The sequence below is a fragment of the Cyprinodon tularosa genome, unplaced genomic scaffold, assembly GCF_016077235.1.
Source record: "Cyprinodon tularosa strain WSP-4 unplaced genomic scaffold, ASM1607723v1 ctg926, whole genome shotgun sequence".
Classification (NCBI taxonomy): Eukaryota; Metazoa; Chordata; class Actinopteri; order Cyprinodontiformes; family Cyprinodontidae; genus Cyprinodon; species Cyprinodon tularosa.
The window spans coordinates 144,982-164,759 of NW_024039703.1; the positions used below are offsets into that span (position 1 = coordinate 144,982).

General features: G+C 41.5%; 1 protein-coding gene across 3 annotated transcripts in view; it reads right to left on the minus strand.

Annotated features, from left to right (window-relative positions):
• Window positions 1-339: 339 nt before the first annotated feature.
• akap11 (A kinase (PRKA) anchor protein 11) overlaps window positions 340-19,778 on the minus strand; it is a 44,029-nt gene continuing 24,590 nt past the window's right edge. For all 3 annotated transcript variants that reach the window (XM_038274705.1, XM_038274706.1, XM_038274707.1), the window contains 4 exons: window positions 17,479-17,568; window positions 7,977-8,023; window positions 7,685-7,884; window positions 340-498 (listed from right to left, as the gene is read on the minus strand). In XM_038274705.1, coding sequence (XP_038130633.1) covers window positions 340-498; window positions 7,685-7,884; window positions 7,977-8,023; window positions 17,479-17,568 — 496 coding nt within the window. The remainder of the gene's footprint in view (window positions 499-7,684; window positions 7,885-7,976; window positions 8,024-17,478; window positions 17,569-19,778) is intronic.

Below are 19,778 nucleotides of genomic sequence, written 5' to 3' on the forward strand. Positions count from 1 at the left end.
CAGAGAGAGAAAGATTAAAGCCTTTTCTCTCCCCCGGCTCTATTCTCGTGTGTCTGTCTGGAAACACACGGGGTGGGTCTCTGACTCTTCCTCACACAGTGGAACACAGTGAGGCTCGGCGGCGTGGGCGGGCGCAGGAGACGGCGCTCATCCGGCCGGGATTTCGACAATCAATCTGCAGCAACGAAAGAAGGAAGCTGGAAGGAAAAAGAGGGACTAAAGGAGGCCTTTGTGACAGAGACGCACGCCGCCCACAGACTGCACAGCAGAGGAAGTCACACGGGTGGGAGATGGTTTCTGTGGCGCCCCCTGGTGGTGGAGGAGATCCTAAAATAAGCTTTAAGCGTTCTCCAGCAGCCACTGGAAGAGGGGGGGGTGCTGGGTTCCGGTGGCGGGCGGCGGCTGACGGAGGCTCTCCTCTTGGTAGCGCAGCAGCATGTGCAGCAGATCGGACACCTTCCACCTTCTCTCTCGGAGCTTCTGCACCACCGCCGGCAGCTGCAGGGACACAGTCACACGTCTCAGGTTAACGTGGATAAAACTAGTGAGAAATTTACAGGATTAGAGGAGAATCACAAAGTTTGCATAATACACATTAAATAGAGCAGAGGTAACCAATTAAAAATCAGCAGGGTCCAAATAAAGAAAGTCATCAACCAGTAAAGGTCCGGAGGAATTTTTAATTATAATCTTTTACTTTAAACAGAATTTAACAATGAAGTAAAATTAAATGTTTATGCATCCATGATATACTAGGGATTAGGGATGCACGATATTGGGATTTTGGCCGATATCCGATATTTTAAAACTCATGTAGCCGATAACCGATATCGATACTGATGTTGAAGCTGGACAAAAATAAGTAGTCATTGAAAATAGCAGTTTTGTTATCCATTTCTCACACTTTGAAAAATAATATACTCAAATATATTTTCATACGCTGATATCAAATAGATTTTTAAAAACGCGGTATCGATCTATTTTACTTTCAAAATCTGGTGAAATTTCATCGTTCTGTTACAAACTCTCGTGATATTTTGCAAATTCTTGTGAGATTTTGTTAGTAAAATAGATCGATACCGCGTCAATATATCAACATATAAAAATATGGCAACATTTGGTGAATTTTCGGGGGATTTCGTAGCATAACGATGACATATAGCAATATTTCATTAGTAAAAGAGATTGATATGGTGTTTTTAAATGGCAATATATCAGCATATGAAGATATTGGGATATTTTAATGGATCAATATTTTTTCCCTCGTCTTTAGCAGTTTTTAAGTCTGTAAAAAAGAAGTTTTTGAGGAGGAAGAAGTAGTATTTTATTTTTTTTAGACTTTAGAAACTCAGAAGCTGATCAAATATCGGGTTAAATATCGGTGGGGTGGCCGATGTCCGATATTCAGTTTTAAGGTCGATACCGATAGGGGGCCGATTATATCGTACATCCCTACTAGGGATGTAACGATATCAAAATCTCACGGTACGATATTTATTGCGATATTATGGAAAAGCTCACGGTACTGTTAAATAGCTCACGATAGTGTTTTTAATGATAATAGCAAAAAAAAAATTTTTTTTTGCTTTTGCCAGTCAAAAGGCAAATTGTTGTTGTATTTCTGGATCTTTCCAACATAAAACGCTGATCACATCGTGCTTTTAAAGTTGTAGTCAGGAACATCAATATTCTGTTGATTCTTCTGTGCAATGTTCCCGTTAAGAAGCAACCAGAACAATTGTAAACATTAGGGAATTCCCTTTAAGTGCAAACAAATATCAAGTTAAGTCAGGTTTAAATGTGCAAGGCAAGTAAAAGCAGCCTTTTAAAACTGGTATTTAGGAACATAACTTAAACTTAAATAAAATAGTCAAAAAGCCTTTTAAAAAAACACTGACCTATCAGTTAGCTTATGTTCACGTTTTTCATCAGAAAGATCAAAAGATCTACATTTCAAGAAAAAAAAAAAGCCTCCTTCAGGGTTTTTTGAACCGACAGGACATTCTATGTGAGACAATCTGCAAACTTTTCTGGATGATGAGTCGTCAGATGACTTTGCATATTGCTTGTGTTTCCCGTGTTGTATCGCAGTTTACTGTGGCAGTGCTAGCATATAGTTCACTGTCTGTCCACCACTTTCTCTCCTTTTGCGTTTTGTCAAAGTGTTCCAGCGTGTTTCAGTGTCTCATAACTTATCCAATGCATGCCAGAGTTTTTGTACATCAGGCATACGCTGGTCTAACTCATCAAGGTGTGACAGGAGCTTTAAGCAGCTTTGTCACCTTATGCATGAAGAGTCAGGAAGGAATGCCGACCATTAGTCCCACCCATCGTTTTAAAGCTCCTTTCCTGCCACTACCTGTCAATCATTGTTAGACTCGTCGCTGTCTTAATGTTTGGCTTGCTGAGAACGATGCTTGCCACTGCTATGTTTCTGTTGGCACTACTTTGTGTAGCGGAAGGCTACATGTATCATGATGGGAGCTGAAAACAAGCACACCCAACATGGCAACCTGAAACCCCAGAGGAATTTTATGTTTCACCAAAAAAAAAAAGGTTTACAGTTTTTATTTCTAAGTCTGTGACCGAAGAATGAACAAATCTGATGGATGGCACCCCTATGAGGAGCTACGTTATGAAAGAAACAATCCGGTTTCTTTTTTCTGTCAATTATTAGGAGCGTTGTAAAATAACTGTATTTTGAGCAGGTAAATAAGATGATCTACCAATGAAATTAGGATTTTTACCCTGACAATAAGATAATTAGATAAGATGCACTTAAAATGAGAGACTATTGTTGTTCTTGTCTTATTATAAATGTACTGGTTTTTAAACATGGGTTGACACGTTAACAATCAGCATCTGGCTTCTTCCCACTGGCTAATAAAGTTGGTCTAACCCCTCACTGGAAGCTGCATGGCCTCTGACCAATACTGCATGTTTGGTTACATCATCATGCTGTGTTAGTGTTGATGATGTCATAAAAGAAATCAGGAAAGTAAACAATAAAGAGTAAAATGTAAGGAAGCCAGGGCGTAGTCAGTGCGCTTTATAGTTTTGCTCTTTTATCTGTTTGAATCCAAAGAAGTTAGCTTTGAGTTCCAGGCAAATAGAAACGGATGAACGGGTCCCCCCCTTTGGAATGGGGGTCGTTTGGCTTCTTTGTTAGCCTGCAATGCCCCATACCTGTCTATGTCTCTGAAAGGGGGGTCGTTAGAGGGAATTGTTGGCCTGGCTGAATATGTGAGGTCTTTTGTTCAGCCTGTATGGGGGTGGGGGTTGCAATGATAGCAGGAAGGAATAACCTCAATTGCTGCATTGTAGGTTTTTGAAAGCTGAAACCCGAGTCCACCACCTCGGTTTAAGGTTGGTTTGTCTTTCAGAACATAAATGGCTTTCATCACGCCCCTTTCAAACCACCTTGTGTTTGGAGAAATTCCTCTTATAGCCCATTTACTCTACCCTTGAAAACCCAAACCATGCTGAGACCGGTCCGAGCTCGGATCAGTTAGCCAGGCCAAGCTCGGTTCTGACGACCGTTTACACTTTACGCTAGAGTCCTGCATGGGTCGAGTTTTACCAACCCGCACCCGCCCGAACCCGTTAGGATGACTACCGAACCCAACCCGTCACTCGCGGATATCTTCAATTCAAATCCGAACCCGATCTGACCCGTTGATATTTAACCCGCAACCTGACCCGTTAACACATCAAGTAATAGGCTATAGTACGCTGCGCTGCAGGACAGTGCCATTAACACTGCAGCAGACGTGTATGCACTGACTGTGGCCTTTTTGGAGGGAAGCCCACACTGCCGACAGGGCTTTAAGCTACAACAAGGGCGACCCCAGTGCCTGATTAATATAACATTTCTGAAGTCCATAACAATAGACACACATAAAAAAAATAAAAAAATCACCAACTACCCGCCCGCACTTAAAAAATATCCGCCCGACGCCTGACCCGTTTATTTTTATTTATGTATTTTTCACCCGCAAAAATGCTCTTTTGCGGGTTACCCGTCGGGTACCCGTTGCAGGACTGTACATCACGCTATCTCGCCTCATAGTGACGATCTGCGGTATTACTGCCAGTATTGAAGGAGGAAATCAAGCAGTTGGTGGCGGTAAAGCACCAAATGTTGTTTGCCAACCGCCATAAAACACAAGAAGAAGAAGACGTAGAAGGAGGGACTCAAGCGAATCAAAATGGCGGCGCCTGTCACCTTCAGAAAGTAATGCTTGATTATTATTGCTGTACTTCGGTGTTATTATTTAAAATGCCAATATTTAAAATGTTGCGTGGAGAAGATTTCGATTGTTGTTTATAGTTTAAGAAGAAGTTGTTCTCATTATCGCCAACTAGTGGAATGGAGTGTGAATCGGGATGTGCAGCCAGACGGAGATGACGCGTTCTGCTGATGCGCTCTCGTTATCAGAGAACCGAGCCAGGGAAAAACCGAGCCGAGCCCACCTCTGGAACTGGTCTGCAGTTAGCTCGGTCTGGTTGTGTCTAGCTCGGTTCAGTTCAGTTTGCTTTCCATTTACACACGATAAGTTATCTCAGTTACTGAGCTCGGACCGCTCTCGGCGCGGGTAGTGTAAATGGGGGTAGTAGCTTCAGCTACAGCATCTTAAATAAGCAGTCTGACTTCCAGCTCTTCCTTCAGACGTTAGAGTCCAATCATGACCCCAAGCGAGTGCTTCAGGAGCTGGAGGCAGTAGTAGCAGCTCAACAACAACTGATGGGTGAAGCCCAGGCAACAGGCCCCTAAAGCTCCAGCATCAGATCCCCTTCATCCAGGGTAAAAATCCCATTTGGATGCCAAGATCCTATACACAATGTTTTATAAATGGAACTGTCTATAGAGCTGTTCTAAACAAAATTTCTTTTTGTTACAGTTGTGTATACAAAATGACAAAATACACCCATAAGGAGGCTGGATCTGCTACCTGGACGATTCCACTAGACTGGCACACTCCCGGCTGAGTTCTGGAATGTCTTTTAGGTTCACAGCCTAATCTGGGCTGAATGGAAAACCATGTCTGGGAGGACTGGTACTGCAAACAGATCCTGCAGGTGTTACCGAACCCCATATATTCATTCATTTCTATCATCAGACCTCTGAGCTGCTGTATCCTCAGGGATTTGTGAATAAATTCCTGTGCTGATTTGTAAATATCTGAAGATTTATCAACACTTCTGGCAGGAAGCAACCTGCATGCCATGGCACTGCACCCGTCACGTCTGCAGTAAAGATGGATCTAACCCTTAAACCTAAAGTAGAATGAGACAGTGACCTCCTCCAGGGAGAGAGGCTTAAAGTCTCAGTGTTCCACAAAGTCTTCAGTGTTTTCCTGTGGAGCTTCGAGGCAGATGGCTTCTACAGCTCCAGCCCAGAGTGAGTCATTCCTCCCCGCTGTGCTTGCTCAGGATGAACTGAGATTTATAGATTTGATGGGTCTAATCGGTTGCAAAGGAGCTACTGCTGGAACAAACTGGACTTTGTAGATGTGCCTGCTATGGATGGCCTGAAGCTTCTGGAATGATTTAGCTAGGAATATTTCATAGGGTATCCACCCTGGTGGATCCCATCTTTAGGCTCTGCGCGGCGTAGGGGGGTCAGGGGGGATCCAAAAAAACAATCCACTGGACTTTGTTTTCCAAGTTTGAAGATGTTTCGCTTCCCATCCAGGAAGCTTTCTTAATTCAAAATGTCTGCATTAGCATTAAGTTCAAGGCTTTTATAGCGTAGCTCAGCAAAAGCCTTGTAATGGCTTAGAAAACATCCACCATGAAGCTGGAAAACCAGCTGCACCCCTTAATAATGGGAGACATTGAGGTCTTCATTGGCCTGCAAACCCGATACTGGCCCATTCCTCTGAAAAGGCAGTCGGTAAAGTCGTAGGGAAGCGGCCGTTCCAACCGTTGCATTTCCGTATTCTCCAGAGTGGTGCCCGACTTTGAATACAGTGAATGTGATTGGTCGTTTATCAAGGGGGCGGGATTGTTGTGATGGAAGGTTTGCAATCAAGTCTGGTTTTGGTCAGTTTGCTGCTAACCAGTTAGCATCTTAGTGCTAGCAGGTTCCTAATGGGAAATTCCATTGGGACCAAGTAGCACTAAATTGGTGACTTAGAAACGACGCTGTCAAGGAACGCTATGGACAGAGTAAACATGCAAGAGGAGGAGAGTTTAGTGTCGGAGGTCGTGGATGAGTCTCCTCCGTCATCCAGTTTTTATTTAGAGGAGGAAAGCGGGGACGAAGATGTTGTGGAAGAGGACGCCAGGGCGGCAGAAGCTTGGTTTGGTGTAGAAGGCTTCCAGCCGTACATGTTTGAGCCCTTGCCTCGCAACGCTGCCAGTTCTGTTAGCTCTACGCCTGCCGAAGACACAGACGTCCATCCCCGTGAACACTGGGACGCAACTCAATGGGAAAGGAAAGGATTCTGATTTCAACCGTTGCGTATATTAGCTGCAACATATGAATCAAGATGCTATGACCAAAAACATTTGAATCACAGATGACCGCTGATATATGATTGGCCGAATTTAGGTGTTCAGGCTGACGTAGAACTAACTGGCCTGCAGAAGATAACGGAATAAAAAAAACAGATTTTAAGACAGGAATGACTTTTTTATAGAAATTGTCTAAATTTTGGGACAATATGACCTCCCTACAACTTTAAGGGTTATTGTTGGCCTGGCTCACCTGGCAAGATATTTTGTTCCCCTGCATAGCGACGGGGGTTGCGATGGTATTGGGAAGCAATCAACTGTATCGCTGCGTTGTAGGTTTTTGAGAGCTGAAACCTGAGTCCCCCCCCTCTGTTTAAGGTTTTTGACATAAATGCCTTCCTTCATGCCCCTCTCAAACCACTTGTCTTGTTTGTCCAAAATGTGAACATTCTGGTCCTCAAACGAATGTCCTTTGTCCTTAACGTGTAGGTGGACAGCAGAGTCTTGTCCAGAGGAGGTAGCCCGTCTGTGTTGAGCCATGCGTTTGTGGAGAGGTTGTTTGGTTTCTCCAATATAAAGCTCATGTGTTTTAAATTTAATTTAAATTTTTGCAATGACTATGACCTGGATGACTGAGAATCTTCACCAGCATTTATACTCTCTAGAACAATATTTCAATTTCAGTTAAATTTTTCCAACTCCAGCAGCTGCTGCTTCTGAAATTTTGAACATTTGCGCAAAGTTTACAGGGCTAAAAAAGTGCGTACTAAAGTTATACATTCCAAAAACAGGGCGTAAATTAGTAATTTTTTCAGTAAAAGGTTCTACACTGGAAAAACGATCTAGAAATATCAAAAAATGTCTTAAATTAAGTGTATTTACCCTTAATTTGAGTAGGTAATTGAGATGGTTTGCGTATATATAATGAGTATTTTTACTCTTAAAATAAGATAATTATATAATATGCAGTTTAAATAAGACAATGCAATTGAGTTTTCTTATTTCAAGTGTAAATTGTCTTGTTCCATTGGCCAGATGTTTCCTTTATCTCCTCAATCCAAGAACAAATACACTAATTTTAAGAAAAAATGACTTATCTAGATTTCTATCTTTTCCAATGTACGCCCATATACATTGCTAGCTAAAAGCCTGATGACGTGATGCCCTCTGAGTCATTTCAGTGATTTGGTGCATCGTGTCAGAGTGGGTGTGGTGATGTGTTCACCTGCTGCAGCTCTCTGCCAACATCCAGCTGGATCTGAGGGACGTCAACCACAGAGGCCGCCGCCCACTGCAGCATGCTCCTGAGCTGGGGGTCTGGTGTGCCGGGCGACGGGCCGTGCCCCGGCTCCTTGACTTCAGAGTTCACTATGAGCAGAGCGGTCCTGGGGGTCTGCACCGGGGTCCTGTCTGCACAGAGGGTTCCTGCAGGTCGAGAAGAAGACACATCCCCATATCTAAACTGGGTTTACAGAATCGCGCAGCTTACAGAACGCAGTAAAGGAGGACGTCCTCACCAGTGGACTCCTCCTTGGCCTCCGTCTCCTTGTCCTCCGTGTTATCGCTGTGGGGGGACACAGGTCAGCACAGGTCATAGAGCAAACAGGAAATCGGTTGTGCTTTCTGTTTTTCATGGAACCTAGCATACAGTGCACCTCGCCATGATGTCATCATTCCTCAACATGGCCGGTTCTAGACAGGGGCCAACGAGGGCCAGAAATTCTAATGATCTGCGCTGGAACAGACATGGTTACTGATAGGTCCTTTGGATCTACTTCATTCTATTTCTTTACAATTTCTGTTTGACTAATTATACAAAAACAGTAAGGTGATAGCTTCAGTGGTGCTGGGATCCTTTCTCAGTTTTCATCTGCTAACAAACAAATAAAAAAAATCCTTTAATGTTTACTGATGAATTTAAATGTTTATGTTGAGTTCTACTTCAAATTTGATAGAAAACAGTAGTTTTAACTTAAATTAAGTCAAAAATATGTAAAATTCCTGAATTATAAATGTATGCTGACCTCATAAGAAATAGAAACATTTTTATTGAACCTAATTGAAAATAAATTTCCCTTCATGCAGCTCTCTTAATATATTTGAATCCCTTGCCCTGTTTTTTATTTCATGCTTTTCAGGGCCCCCATGAAAACATGCTGGCCCCCTCCTGGCCCCCTGGTACATCTGGTCTAGATCCGCCACTGTTCCTCCCTTTCACTAGATGCGGATATACTTTAGTATATTCTGCTGTAAATTTAGTCCTATATTTTGTTTTTTTACTGGAGGATTGAACCTCTGCCGTTTCCCAGGATGCACTGCTTTGAGTGGTAACTAGGTGACTGCCAGAGAGGAACCAGAGAAACTTATGGGACTGATCCAATCAGCTCTCTGATCAACCAGTCGCCTGGAACGCTGGTTGATCAGAGCATCGCTTTGGACAGAAACACTGCACAGGTTTCACCATCAACCTCCTCCCCACCCCCCGCTCTCTCTTGCTGTCTGAGCAATCGCAGTAGTTCTAATCCGCACATGAGGCATTAATTATTATACTGCCTGATTGCTTTCATTAGCATTAAAAAACACCACCTCGCAGAGTGTAAAATTTGGGATAATTTATCCGAGTCATGGGCGTGAACAACTATCTATATCAGGGAGACTCCTGGAACTTCCGGGAAGCTTGGGATGTCTGCTAAGAAACAACATTTTCATCTAATTCTGCTCTCAGAGCAGCTGAGGATCAGTCAGAGCAGATGGAGATCATTGGTGAACATCACCAGTTTGTCTCTGTCCCACGACAGACTGGTGACCTACAGGGGCAGAGCTAGATGGGAGGCCAGGAGGGGCCATGGCCACCCTTAGCCAATCATTGGCCACCCCTGTGGTCCCCCCTACCTTTTCTTCCCTCTAATACAGACGGTGGCAGCAGTAATACTCTTTAGTGGAAAGATCCAACTAGTTTAATATTTTAATTCTTCATATATCAACAATTACTTTAAAAAAAGCCCTGTGGTTAATTATGCTCATTAATAAACTAACATTAAAGATGATAAATACAGAATTCATGCTCTTTTCACGAATAAAATTTGTCTTAAGGGGTGAAGAGAAAATTATGTCTTTCCAAGTCACCTCTGAGTTTTAAGTGAAATTAGAGATAAATAACTACTTTAATAATAATCCATTCAATTTAGATATAAAGTACATGTAATTACTAATTTTATGTAGAAAGATTAATGATAAAAGTATGTTAGTAATGACCAGAATTCGAACCTGAAAGTATTTTGTCTACTACACCTTTAATTTAGACATCATGGATGTTTAAATATATGCGTCTATTTGTTAGCAAAGGCTGCAGGAAAGTATAGTTTGTTTTTATTTAGAAAATACAGTTGTGCTCATTCATTTTCCTGTTGGAACAGAGTAAAGTGACGGGATAAAGTGAAATGGCATTTTAGCAAAAACATAATTAATGTGCACAAAAGAGGAATAGTTGTATTAACCATACATGGAAACAGAGTTTATTGTTTTACTGATTAAAGCTAAATTAATTAAAACCCTGCAAATGTATTAGTTTTAGGTATAAATAATAATCCATTGATCATTCCTTGCTGACCGGACTTTTCCTTTAAAACATAAAATGCTTGGGAAATGTTTTTTCTCTCCCAGCATACAGAGTTTGCTTATAACTTTACTTTTTGGTTCATCTTATGACAATTTAAAATATCAACTGTTACGGTGAGTTACTCAGTACTTAAGTACCCTTCATACCATTAACGTTTTCCTCTTTAGTAAAAACATGATGAAGTAATGCTAGCGTTACCTGAGTCAAATGTCTGGGACCCCCCCCACCCACCTCTGCTCGCTGTAACGTGACTAAATATGAAGAACCTCAGGGGCATAAATACTTTCAGAGGTATGAAAGAGCATGCAGAGAAACACAGAAGATGATGATGATGACGACATGCTGGTGAAGATTCTCAGTCATTCAGCTCATAGTCATAAAAAACAATCAACTAGACTTTGTTTTCAAGTTTGAAGACGTTTCGCTTTCCATCCAGGAAGCTTTTTCAATTCAAAATGTCAAAGTTGGTGTTGCTTTCGAGGCTTTATAAAGTAGCAAAACAAAGGCTTAGGCTTAGAAAACAGGCAAAAACAAGATTTTATTGGTTCACTCTAGAGACTAACATTTTTTCGGGAAGGCAGTATTAGTAACGATCACGTGATTGGGACGGTAAAGGATCAAACATTAACGGGAGCAGACGGGAGCGGGAGCAAACCAATAGTAAATAAAAAAAACTAGGATCAACGCCAAAAAATAAAATAAAATAGAAAGAAAAAAAATCCAGTACTGGCGCCGCCATTTTGTAGTTTTTTTCCTTGAAGCCTACACTATAATGCGAGTCAAAAAAACTACACGACCCAAAAACCAACAGTGCTTCCGCTCTGAGTTTTTCACCCGCGCTAAAAAAACCGTAGACTCGTGAACGCGCTTTTAGGAAATCCTATACACTACTGTTTATGCTCTAAAAACATTCTAAATGACTTCGTTTCGAGTAAATTCTGGACGCTACCCACTCAGGACACTTGGAATACATTGGACGAGCAGTATGGAGGAATATTGACACGTTTTTTGTGGACTTTTATGGACCTTTCTGTCTCGGGCGCCATAGACCTCCATTATTTGAATGTCAGCAGACAGCAAGAAGCCTCCCAGATCTCCAGATGCATTTGAGATATCAAAAAAGTACTCCAGAGTGTTGTTCAGCATGGGGGGGAGTAGAAAATGAAGGCTAATCATGTTTTGGGTGTACTATTCCTTTAAGCCTCGAACTCAACGCTATTCCTTACATTTTGAATTCAAAAAGCTCCCTGGGTGGGAAGCGAAAAGTCTTCAAACTTGGAGACAAAGTCCAGTAGATTGTTTTTTGTTTTTTACTTTTTTGGGATGATGATGATGAGCACAGACCAGTTTACAGAGCAGACCAGGAACTAATGAATGCATAAAAGAACAAGAACACCTTAGACCAGGGGTCTTCAACTTTTTCCAGGCCAAGGACCCCCAACCTGACGACGAGATGGAGCAGGGACCCTATAATTATATATATTGTATGAAATAGCAGTATATCAAACTACAGTTTGATATACTGCTATTTCATACAATATATGTAATTTATGATATAACTATAGTCACTCTATTACAGATGGAGTAAATTAACTAAAGTAATCCCTCCCTGGGATTATTAAAGTTTTTCTGATTCTGATTCCTGGTTGATGGGACAGGTGTTGTGAATGAAACGGTGCCCAGCTTGAAAGAGCTCCTGTGTGTCTCTGAATGTGAGCATTGATGACTGAAAGACATCTTCTGCCGCCATTTATCTGTTTACTACAGTCTGTTCAATTCATGTTAATGTGGATTTAAAGACATTTTAATTAGTGGGAAAAATTGCAGGGAGACATATTAAAGAAAAAAAGTCTAATCAACCAAAACTTTCCTCCCTTAGGGTCACGCGCCCCCTGTTGAAGACTAATAATGATCAGAGCCTCTTGTTTGTTTGGTTCAGGGTCTAAAGTTAATTTAGATGAATAAAAAATTCACACTTTCATTTTCCTTTCAGTCTAATATCTCGTCTGCCAGTTTAGCAAATCTTTTCTGTCGTTATGCCAACGGGTAAACAGTCATTTCTCCTTCTTACTGCATTGTTAATCACAGGCCTGTTGACACAGCCTGAAGCTACAGACTCTTCGACTCTGTTAGTTGAAAATAACTGGGGAGGCTTTTTTTTTTTAAGGCGCTAAGAAACAGAAAACACTAAATATACACATGGATGGTCTCTATATCCAACCCAGCATCTAGGAGCGTTCCTGTTGTCTGCAGGCTACCAGTTATTCAGACGAGAGCCCAAACAGCTCCGCTGGACTAGTTGGCTCTTGAAAAGGCATAATATTAAATTGAAGAGCTTTGGATGAAAGTTGTGTAATTAGAGGCTGGTGGAGGGTTTGTTCCTTCAGTTTGATCTAAGAATGTAGATCTGATGAGTTCCTCTGCAAACCAACGGAGCCTAGAGGGAGACAGTAACTGTCCCTAAACCTAAGAACTACTTGGTGAGTCACTGATAACTGGAAGCCGGTCTTAAACATGACTGGAGGAGTTCTGGCACAGTCTGCTTTATACTGGAAGCGTTTTAAGCAGAATCCCGCAAAATCCCAGTCAGATTTTAGTTTACAGGTGCTGGTCATAAAATTAGAATATCATGAAAAAGTAGATTGATTTCAGTAATTCCATTTAAAAAGTGAAACTTGTATATTATATTCATACATTACATACAAACTCATATATTTCAGATGTTTATTTTGTTTAATTTTGATGATTACAAATGACAACAAATGAAAATCTCAAATTCATCATATCAGAAAATTAGAATATTACTGAAGACCAATAAAAACAAAGGATTTATAGAAATGTTGGCCAACTGAAAAGTATGAACATGAAAAGTATGAGCATGTACAGCACTCAGTATTTAGTTGGGCCTCCTTTGGCCTGTATTACTGCAGCAATGCGGCGTGGCATGGAGTCGATCAGTCTGTGGCACTGCTCAGGTGTTATGATAGCCCAGGTTGCTCTAATAGTGGCTTTTAGCTCTTCTGAATTGTTGGGTCTGGTGTATTGTATCTTCTTCTTCACAATACCCCATAGATTTTCTATGGGGTTAAGGTCAGGAGAGTTTGCTGGCCAATTAAGAACAGGGATACCATGGTCCTTCAACCAGGTACTGGTAGCTTTGGCACTGTGTGCAGGTGCCAAGTCCTGTTGGAAAATGAAATCTGCATCTCCAAAACGTTGGTCAGCTGCAGGAAGCATGAAGTGCTCTAAAACTTCCTGGTATGTGGCTGCGTTGACCCTGGACCTCAGAAAACACAATGGACCAACACCAGCAGATGACATGGCACCCCAAACCATCACTGACTGTGGAAACTTTACACTGGACTTCAAGCAACGTGGATGAAGTGCCTCTCTTCTTTTCCTCCAGACTCTGGGACCTTGATTTCCAAAGGAAATGCAAAATTTACTTTCATCAGAGAACATGACTTTGGACCACTCACCAGCAGTCCAGTCCTGTTTCTCTTTAGCCCAGGCAAGACGCTTCTGACGCTGTCTGTGGTTCAAGAGTGGCTTGACACAAGGAATGCAACAGCAGAAACCCATGTCTTTCATACGTCTGTGTGTGGTGGTTCTTGAAGCACTCACTCCAGCTGCAGTCCACTCTTTGTGAATCTCCCCCACATTTTTGAATGGGTTTTGTTTCACAATCCTCTCCAGGGTGCGGTTATCTCTCTTGCTTGTACACTTTTTTCGACCACATCTTTTCCTTCCCTTCGCCTCTCTATTAATGTGCTTGGACACTGAGCTCTGTGAACAGCCAGCCTCTTTAGCGATGACCTTTTGTGTCTTGCCCTCCTTGTGCAAGGTGTCGATGGTCGTCTTTTGGACAACTGTCAAGTCAGCAGTCTTCCCCATGATTGTGAAGCCTATAGAACTAGACTGAAAGACCATTTAAAGGCTTTTGCAGGTGGTTTGAGTTAATTAGCTGATTAGAGTGTGGCACCAGGGGCCATCAATTTTGAACCTTTTCACAATATTCTAATTTTCTGATATGATGAATTTGAGATTTTCATTTGTTGTCATTTGTAATCATCAAAATTAAACAAAATAAACATCTGAAATATATGAGTTTGTATGTAATGTATGAATATAATATACAAGTTTCACTTTTTAAATGGAATTACTGAAATCAATCTACTTTTTCATGATATTCTAATTTTATGACCAGCACCTGTATACTTTGACTAGACCACTTTGGGCTGCTCAGTGGGTAGCACAGCTGCCTTGCAGAAAGAACGTTCACTGCAAAAAAATTGAAATCTAAATAAGTCATTTTTTCTTGAATTGAGGAGATAATTGAGACGCTTTGTCAATGGAACAAGACAATTTACATTTAAAATAAGAAAACACTATTGCATTGTCTTATTTCAAGTGCATATTATCTAATTATCTTATTTTAAGACTTAAAATACTCATTCCATTGGCAAATTATCTTATTTACCTACTCAAATTAATGGTAAATACACTTGATTTAAGACATTTTTTCTAATTTTTAGGTGGGTTTTGCAGTGTTCTGGGTTTGACTCCCGGATCTTTCTGCATGTTCTCCCTCAGCATGTGTGGGTTCTCTCAGGAATTCCTCCCAAAGTCCAAAAACTGTTCGGTTAATTGGCTTCTCTAAATCCTCCTTAGGTGTGAGTGTGAATGAATGGTTGTTTGTCCTGTTTGTCTCTGTGTTGCCCTGCGATGGACTGCAGACCTAGTGTAGCAAAAATGATCAGACTTCTCTGTCTGCTCCTTCTACATAACAATCCATTCTTCTTTGGAGTTTAATTCCCTTGAGATGTATTTATTTTTCATATTCAGTAGGGATGGAGCGGTTTATGAAAACCATCCAAACCGTTCGGTTCCACTGTCTCTTTTCGGTTCGCGTGTGTTTCGTTCGGTTCATGCGCTGCTCCTTTTTCTCATAGGCGAAGCGTTTACACTCCAGAGCAGAAGGTGGCGGTAGTGCGACTAAAGCCAACCACCAGTAGTAAACAAGAAGAAGTGAAGCAGCGTAGCCGGGTGTAGCAGAAAAAAATCAGTAGTTGTGGAGAATTGTGTGGGTATGGCGAGTGGGAAAGAACAGGAGTTGGAAGACGCGCCAGCAGCACTTTATAGGTCTGCTGTATGGGACCACTTTGCATTTAGAGTGACCTACGATGACAGCGGAAAGAAAGTTGTGGATAAAAGTGCAACAGTGTGCAAGCATTGTGCAACATTAGGGTGACCAAACGTTCGTATTTCACGTCCTGTCCTGGGCGTCCCAGGTTTTTTCAGAAAGTGAGGAAATAACCTGTTTTTTTAAATTACCTTCATTGGACCATTAAATTTACAGGCACTAGGGCACTGCGCTGCGTGTGACGTAATCCCTGAGCCGCGTCAGTGCGGGCAGCCCTGTTCTTAATCAGAATATAGATTGCCATTTTCAGTACCCCAACAACATGCCAAAGCACAAATGTATGTTTACCGACGATTTACAAAAGAGTTTCCCCGCTTTCAGAGCGGGTCGAGACAAATGGGAGGCCTTGTGCACAGCGTGCAAAGCAGGCACATATGTCTCGGTGTCCAATGGAGGTGCAAGGGATCTGAAAAGCCACCTGGACTCCGAAAGTAAAGATAGTCTATTGATATGTTTGTTAGTTTTTAGTACATTTTGAGTTATTTTTGCTACACAAGAGGTATTTTTTTTTAATTAGCTCATTTGTTAATTTATTTTTTCCAATAGCCTACAGAACAGACATTATTTCGTTCATTACTGAGGCTGAGTATCATCTGTTATTGGGAGCTGAGAGTTATTGTTAACTTTTATTGTTATGTGAGGGATGTTTAGATGAAACATTATTTCTTTCATTGTGCTATTCATTAATTACAGGAATTGTTAAGCATTTTTAATTAATACATTTTGAATAAAATTATCATTTGTTATTGGAGTTATTGCTGTTGACTTTTACTGAAAAGCATTTTTAATAAATCAACTGTTAATATCATGTTATTGTAGGATTACGTAGGCCTATGTTAAGTGAGTGCATGCCACAGACACCTCTATGCATGGGAACAGAGATCTCCCCCCCGCTCCAAGGTCAAAATGAAAATATGGTCACCCTATGCAACACGTTTTGTTTATGCTAATATCAACATGACCAACATGTCATGCTAACCCCGAAATCCCACATACTCCGCCCCGCTGCGCTCCAGACCGGCTGCTCAAAGCAAAGCCTACACCCTCCGCTGTGGTTCCTTGGAGATGGTAGAGGGCATGCTCCAGATGATTAAATTCAAAGCAGCAAAACATGCGGAAATGATCCAGGGTTTCTGCGGATCATTAAAAATAATTACAATTCATTCATTTTTTGGGATTTTTTTCATTATCTTAATTAATTTTTATAGGATTTCTTTGTAACAATCAACATATACCGAACCGAAAACCATGACCACGAAACCGTGAACCGAACCGTGGATTTTGTGAACCGTTCCACCCCTAATATTCAGTATGTCTCCAGAATCTATGACAGCTTGCAGGTAGTATCTGTGTCTAGAGCAGAGTTTTTCCAACTCCTTCCTTGAAATCCTGCTGTTCTGCAGGGTTTAGATGCATCTCAGCTCCAGCACGCCTACATTAAAGGATTGCATCCCTCTTCAGGGCTGTAGAAGCATGTCAATCACCCATTTATTCAAAACAGGTTTACAGAGGCAAAAAATATGGGACATTTTCTAATTCAGTGCAAAGCTGCTTTGGAGGGGAGTTTGAGATTGATCACTTTGAGGGGAACAGATGATACAAGCTGCACATCAGAAGTTCACCATTGTTGGGTAGAATCCTCAGAACAATCAGCCAAATCCGATAACAGCTTTTGCTCTAAAGTTTGAATGTGCCAGACTGCAGGTCCCTGCAGAAGATGCTGAGGGGGTTCACTAACCCACTACAGTGTTTGATGGTAAATCTCATATACGTTTGTTCATTCCTGCAGGGATTATGCTGCATGCCAAGTGGTTTGCATGAAATGATTATACACGGACAGACTGTTACAGCCGAAGGCCTTTTCTCTGGGGTTGTTTGTTTCAGAGTTCCAGGTCATTGGCTGGTATTCAGACAGGAATACAACATCTCTTCCTTCCTGGGAATCAACCCTATCCTTCCTGTTTGTTTTACTTCGGTTTCTCTTGAGTCAAATGGCGTTGTAAGTAATTCCCCTTATGTATCTCCCCCCCAATAGTTAAGTCTTGTGCAGTGGAGCATGAAATATTCATGCAGGCTGAACATTTGAACCTGACAGAGTTTAATATCTCTGAAAAGTGTTCCTGTATGAATCCCTGCATGTAATACTAAGCCACACCTTCTTCTGATTCGAGTTTGTCAGTTAAGAAGTAGGACCGACCTGTCGGATGGGGAGAAGGACGACATGCGCTCCTCACACGCCTCCATCTCCAGGCCCAGGCTGCTCCAGCTGCTGCTGTTCCCATTGCTGCTGAGGAGAAGAAACAGGTAACATGCCCAAATCAGAGCCCAGTGATACAATAATGACCAGTTCCTTTGTGGGTTTATCCAGCATGTATTGTACATAAACAGTACTTGGGGTTGGAGATTATTCCTGAGATTTGGAACAAAGTCCTTTAACTGTTAGGTGGGGGGTAAAACAAAGGAGGCTTCTCCAAATGAGGCAGATTTTCCTCCTGTATATCTCTATCATTGAATCATTTGTTGCTGAAGGCTTCAGGTGTGAGATCATTGTATTGTCGTCCTTCCACAGCCACGGGGGCCCTGCCAGGACAACCAGCAGGCAACAGAGGCACAACAATCCTAGATCTCTGTAATTCAGTCCATAATTACCCTGCTGGCAGGATCCCCTGAACCGTGGTGTTCATCCATCTCAGCGAGGCGATGATGACTGATAGCTAAACATCCCCTCAGCGATCAGCATTACCTCAGCCTTCTCCTGTGGTTTCATGAAGCAACACTTGCTGAGAAGAGCTCCCTCTACCATCAGGCTCCAGGTCTAAACAGGCTCACTGAGGTGTTTTTCTTTCCTCTGTCGCCTCATCTGCTGGGTGGAAAATGGCTCCGGACCGGATGGCTCTAACCATTACACATGATGGACTTACAGAGCCTGAAGCGAACAGTCACGCCTTTAGAAAATATTATGATACATTAACTTGGCCGTGTTGTTCTGGTATCTCAGGCCTCTTTTCCAGAGGAGTCACCTAGAAACAAGATCTCAACTGAAACTACGACCTGGAGGCAAAAGTATGGAATCATAGATGGAGAATGTTCGTTCAGATATCCTATAAATAAAAACCCACACGGCGTCAGTCTGGCAGCGTCTGACAGCAAACAGAAAGCTGCTCATCGCTGCGCCTTTTCTTCCTGATAATGATCCAAATATGTGACTGAATGCAGACACGGGATCAACCTTCTTCCATTTTAGCTTCAGATCCGGAGGAAAGAAACTGTGAGAAGAACGAGGATGGTGGACGATCTCCAGGTTTTGAAGAGAGGAAGGAACAAGGACTTATTTGCAGAAAATAATCTAAAAATAACTCTATCTGCCCTAAATTTGGATACCAAGGAAATGAGGAATTATTATGAAGTGTATTTTCAAAGTGAAATTTGGAAATAAAGGAGATCTAGAAATGAAAATATGTTGAAATAACTTTGCAGTTTTCTCTGATTATTCAAATGTTATTATTTTTTCACTTTGTTTCAACATTTCTTCAGATTGAGCTTTATGATTTGCATTCTTAGAAAAAAAAATGGAAATAAATTCTGAGAAAAAAGCAAATATGCAAGATCCTTTTTTTAATTAGAACATTTTCTAAGCATTTTTTTTTTACATTTGTGTTCTTTGCTTAGAAGTAGTGTTGCACCGACACTGATGCCAGTATCGGTATCAGCGAGTACCAATCAATGGGGCCCCGATACCATTTTAGAGCCAAAAGTTTCTTCAACTATTGTCACCCATTCCAGGTAGGCAATAAAAAGTTCTACTGGACTCACTTTGTTGTAGTCTTTTTCCTGCTTCACAAAGGAAGGCAGCAGCTTGTCATGAAGCCATGATGGCAATTATTTTACAACCAAGTAGGATGCAGTTCTTCATATATACACACACCAATTTAAATTTTTTCACATACACTACCGTTCAAAAGTTTGGGGTCACATTGAAATGTCCTTATTTTTGAAGGAAAAGCACTGTACATTTCAATGAAGATAACTTTAAACTAGTCTTAACTTTAAAGAAATACACTCTATACATTGCTAATGTGGTAAATGACTATTCTAGCTGCAAATGTCTGGTTTTTGGTGCAATATCTACATAGGTGTATAGAGGCCCATTTCCAGCAACTATCACTCCAGTGTTCTAATGGTACAATGTGTTTGCTCATTGGCTCAGAAGGCTAATTGATGCTTAGAAAACCCTTGTGCAATCATGTTCACACATCTGAAAACAGTTTAGCTCGTAACAGAAACTACAAAACTGACCTTCCTTTGAGCAGATTGAGTTTCTGGGGCATCACATTTGTGGGGTCAATTAAACGCTGAAAATGGCCAGAAAAAGAGAACTTTCATCTGAAACCCGACAGTCCATTCTTGTTCTTAGAAATGAAGGCTATGCAATGCGAGAAATTGCTAAGAAATTGAAGATTTCCTACAACGGTGTACTACTCCCTTCAGAGGACAGCA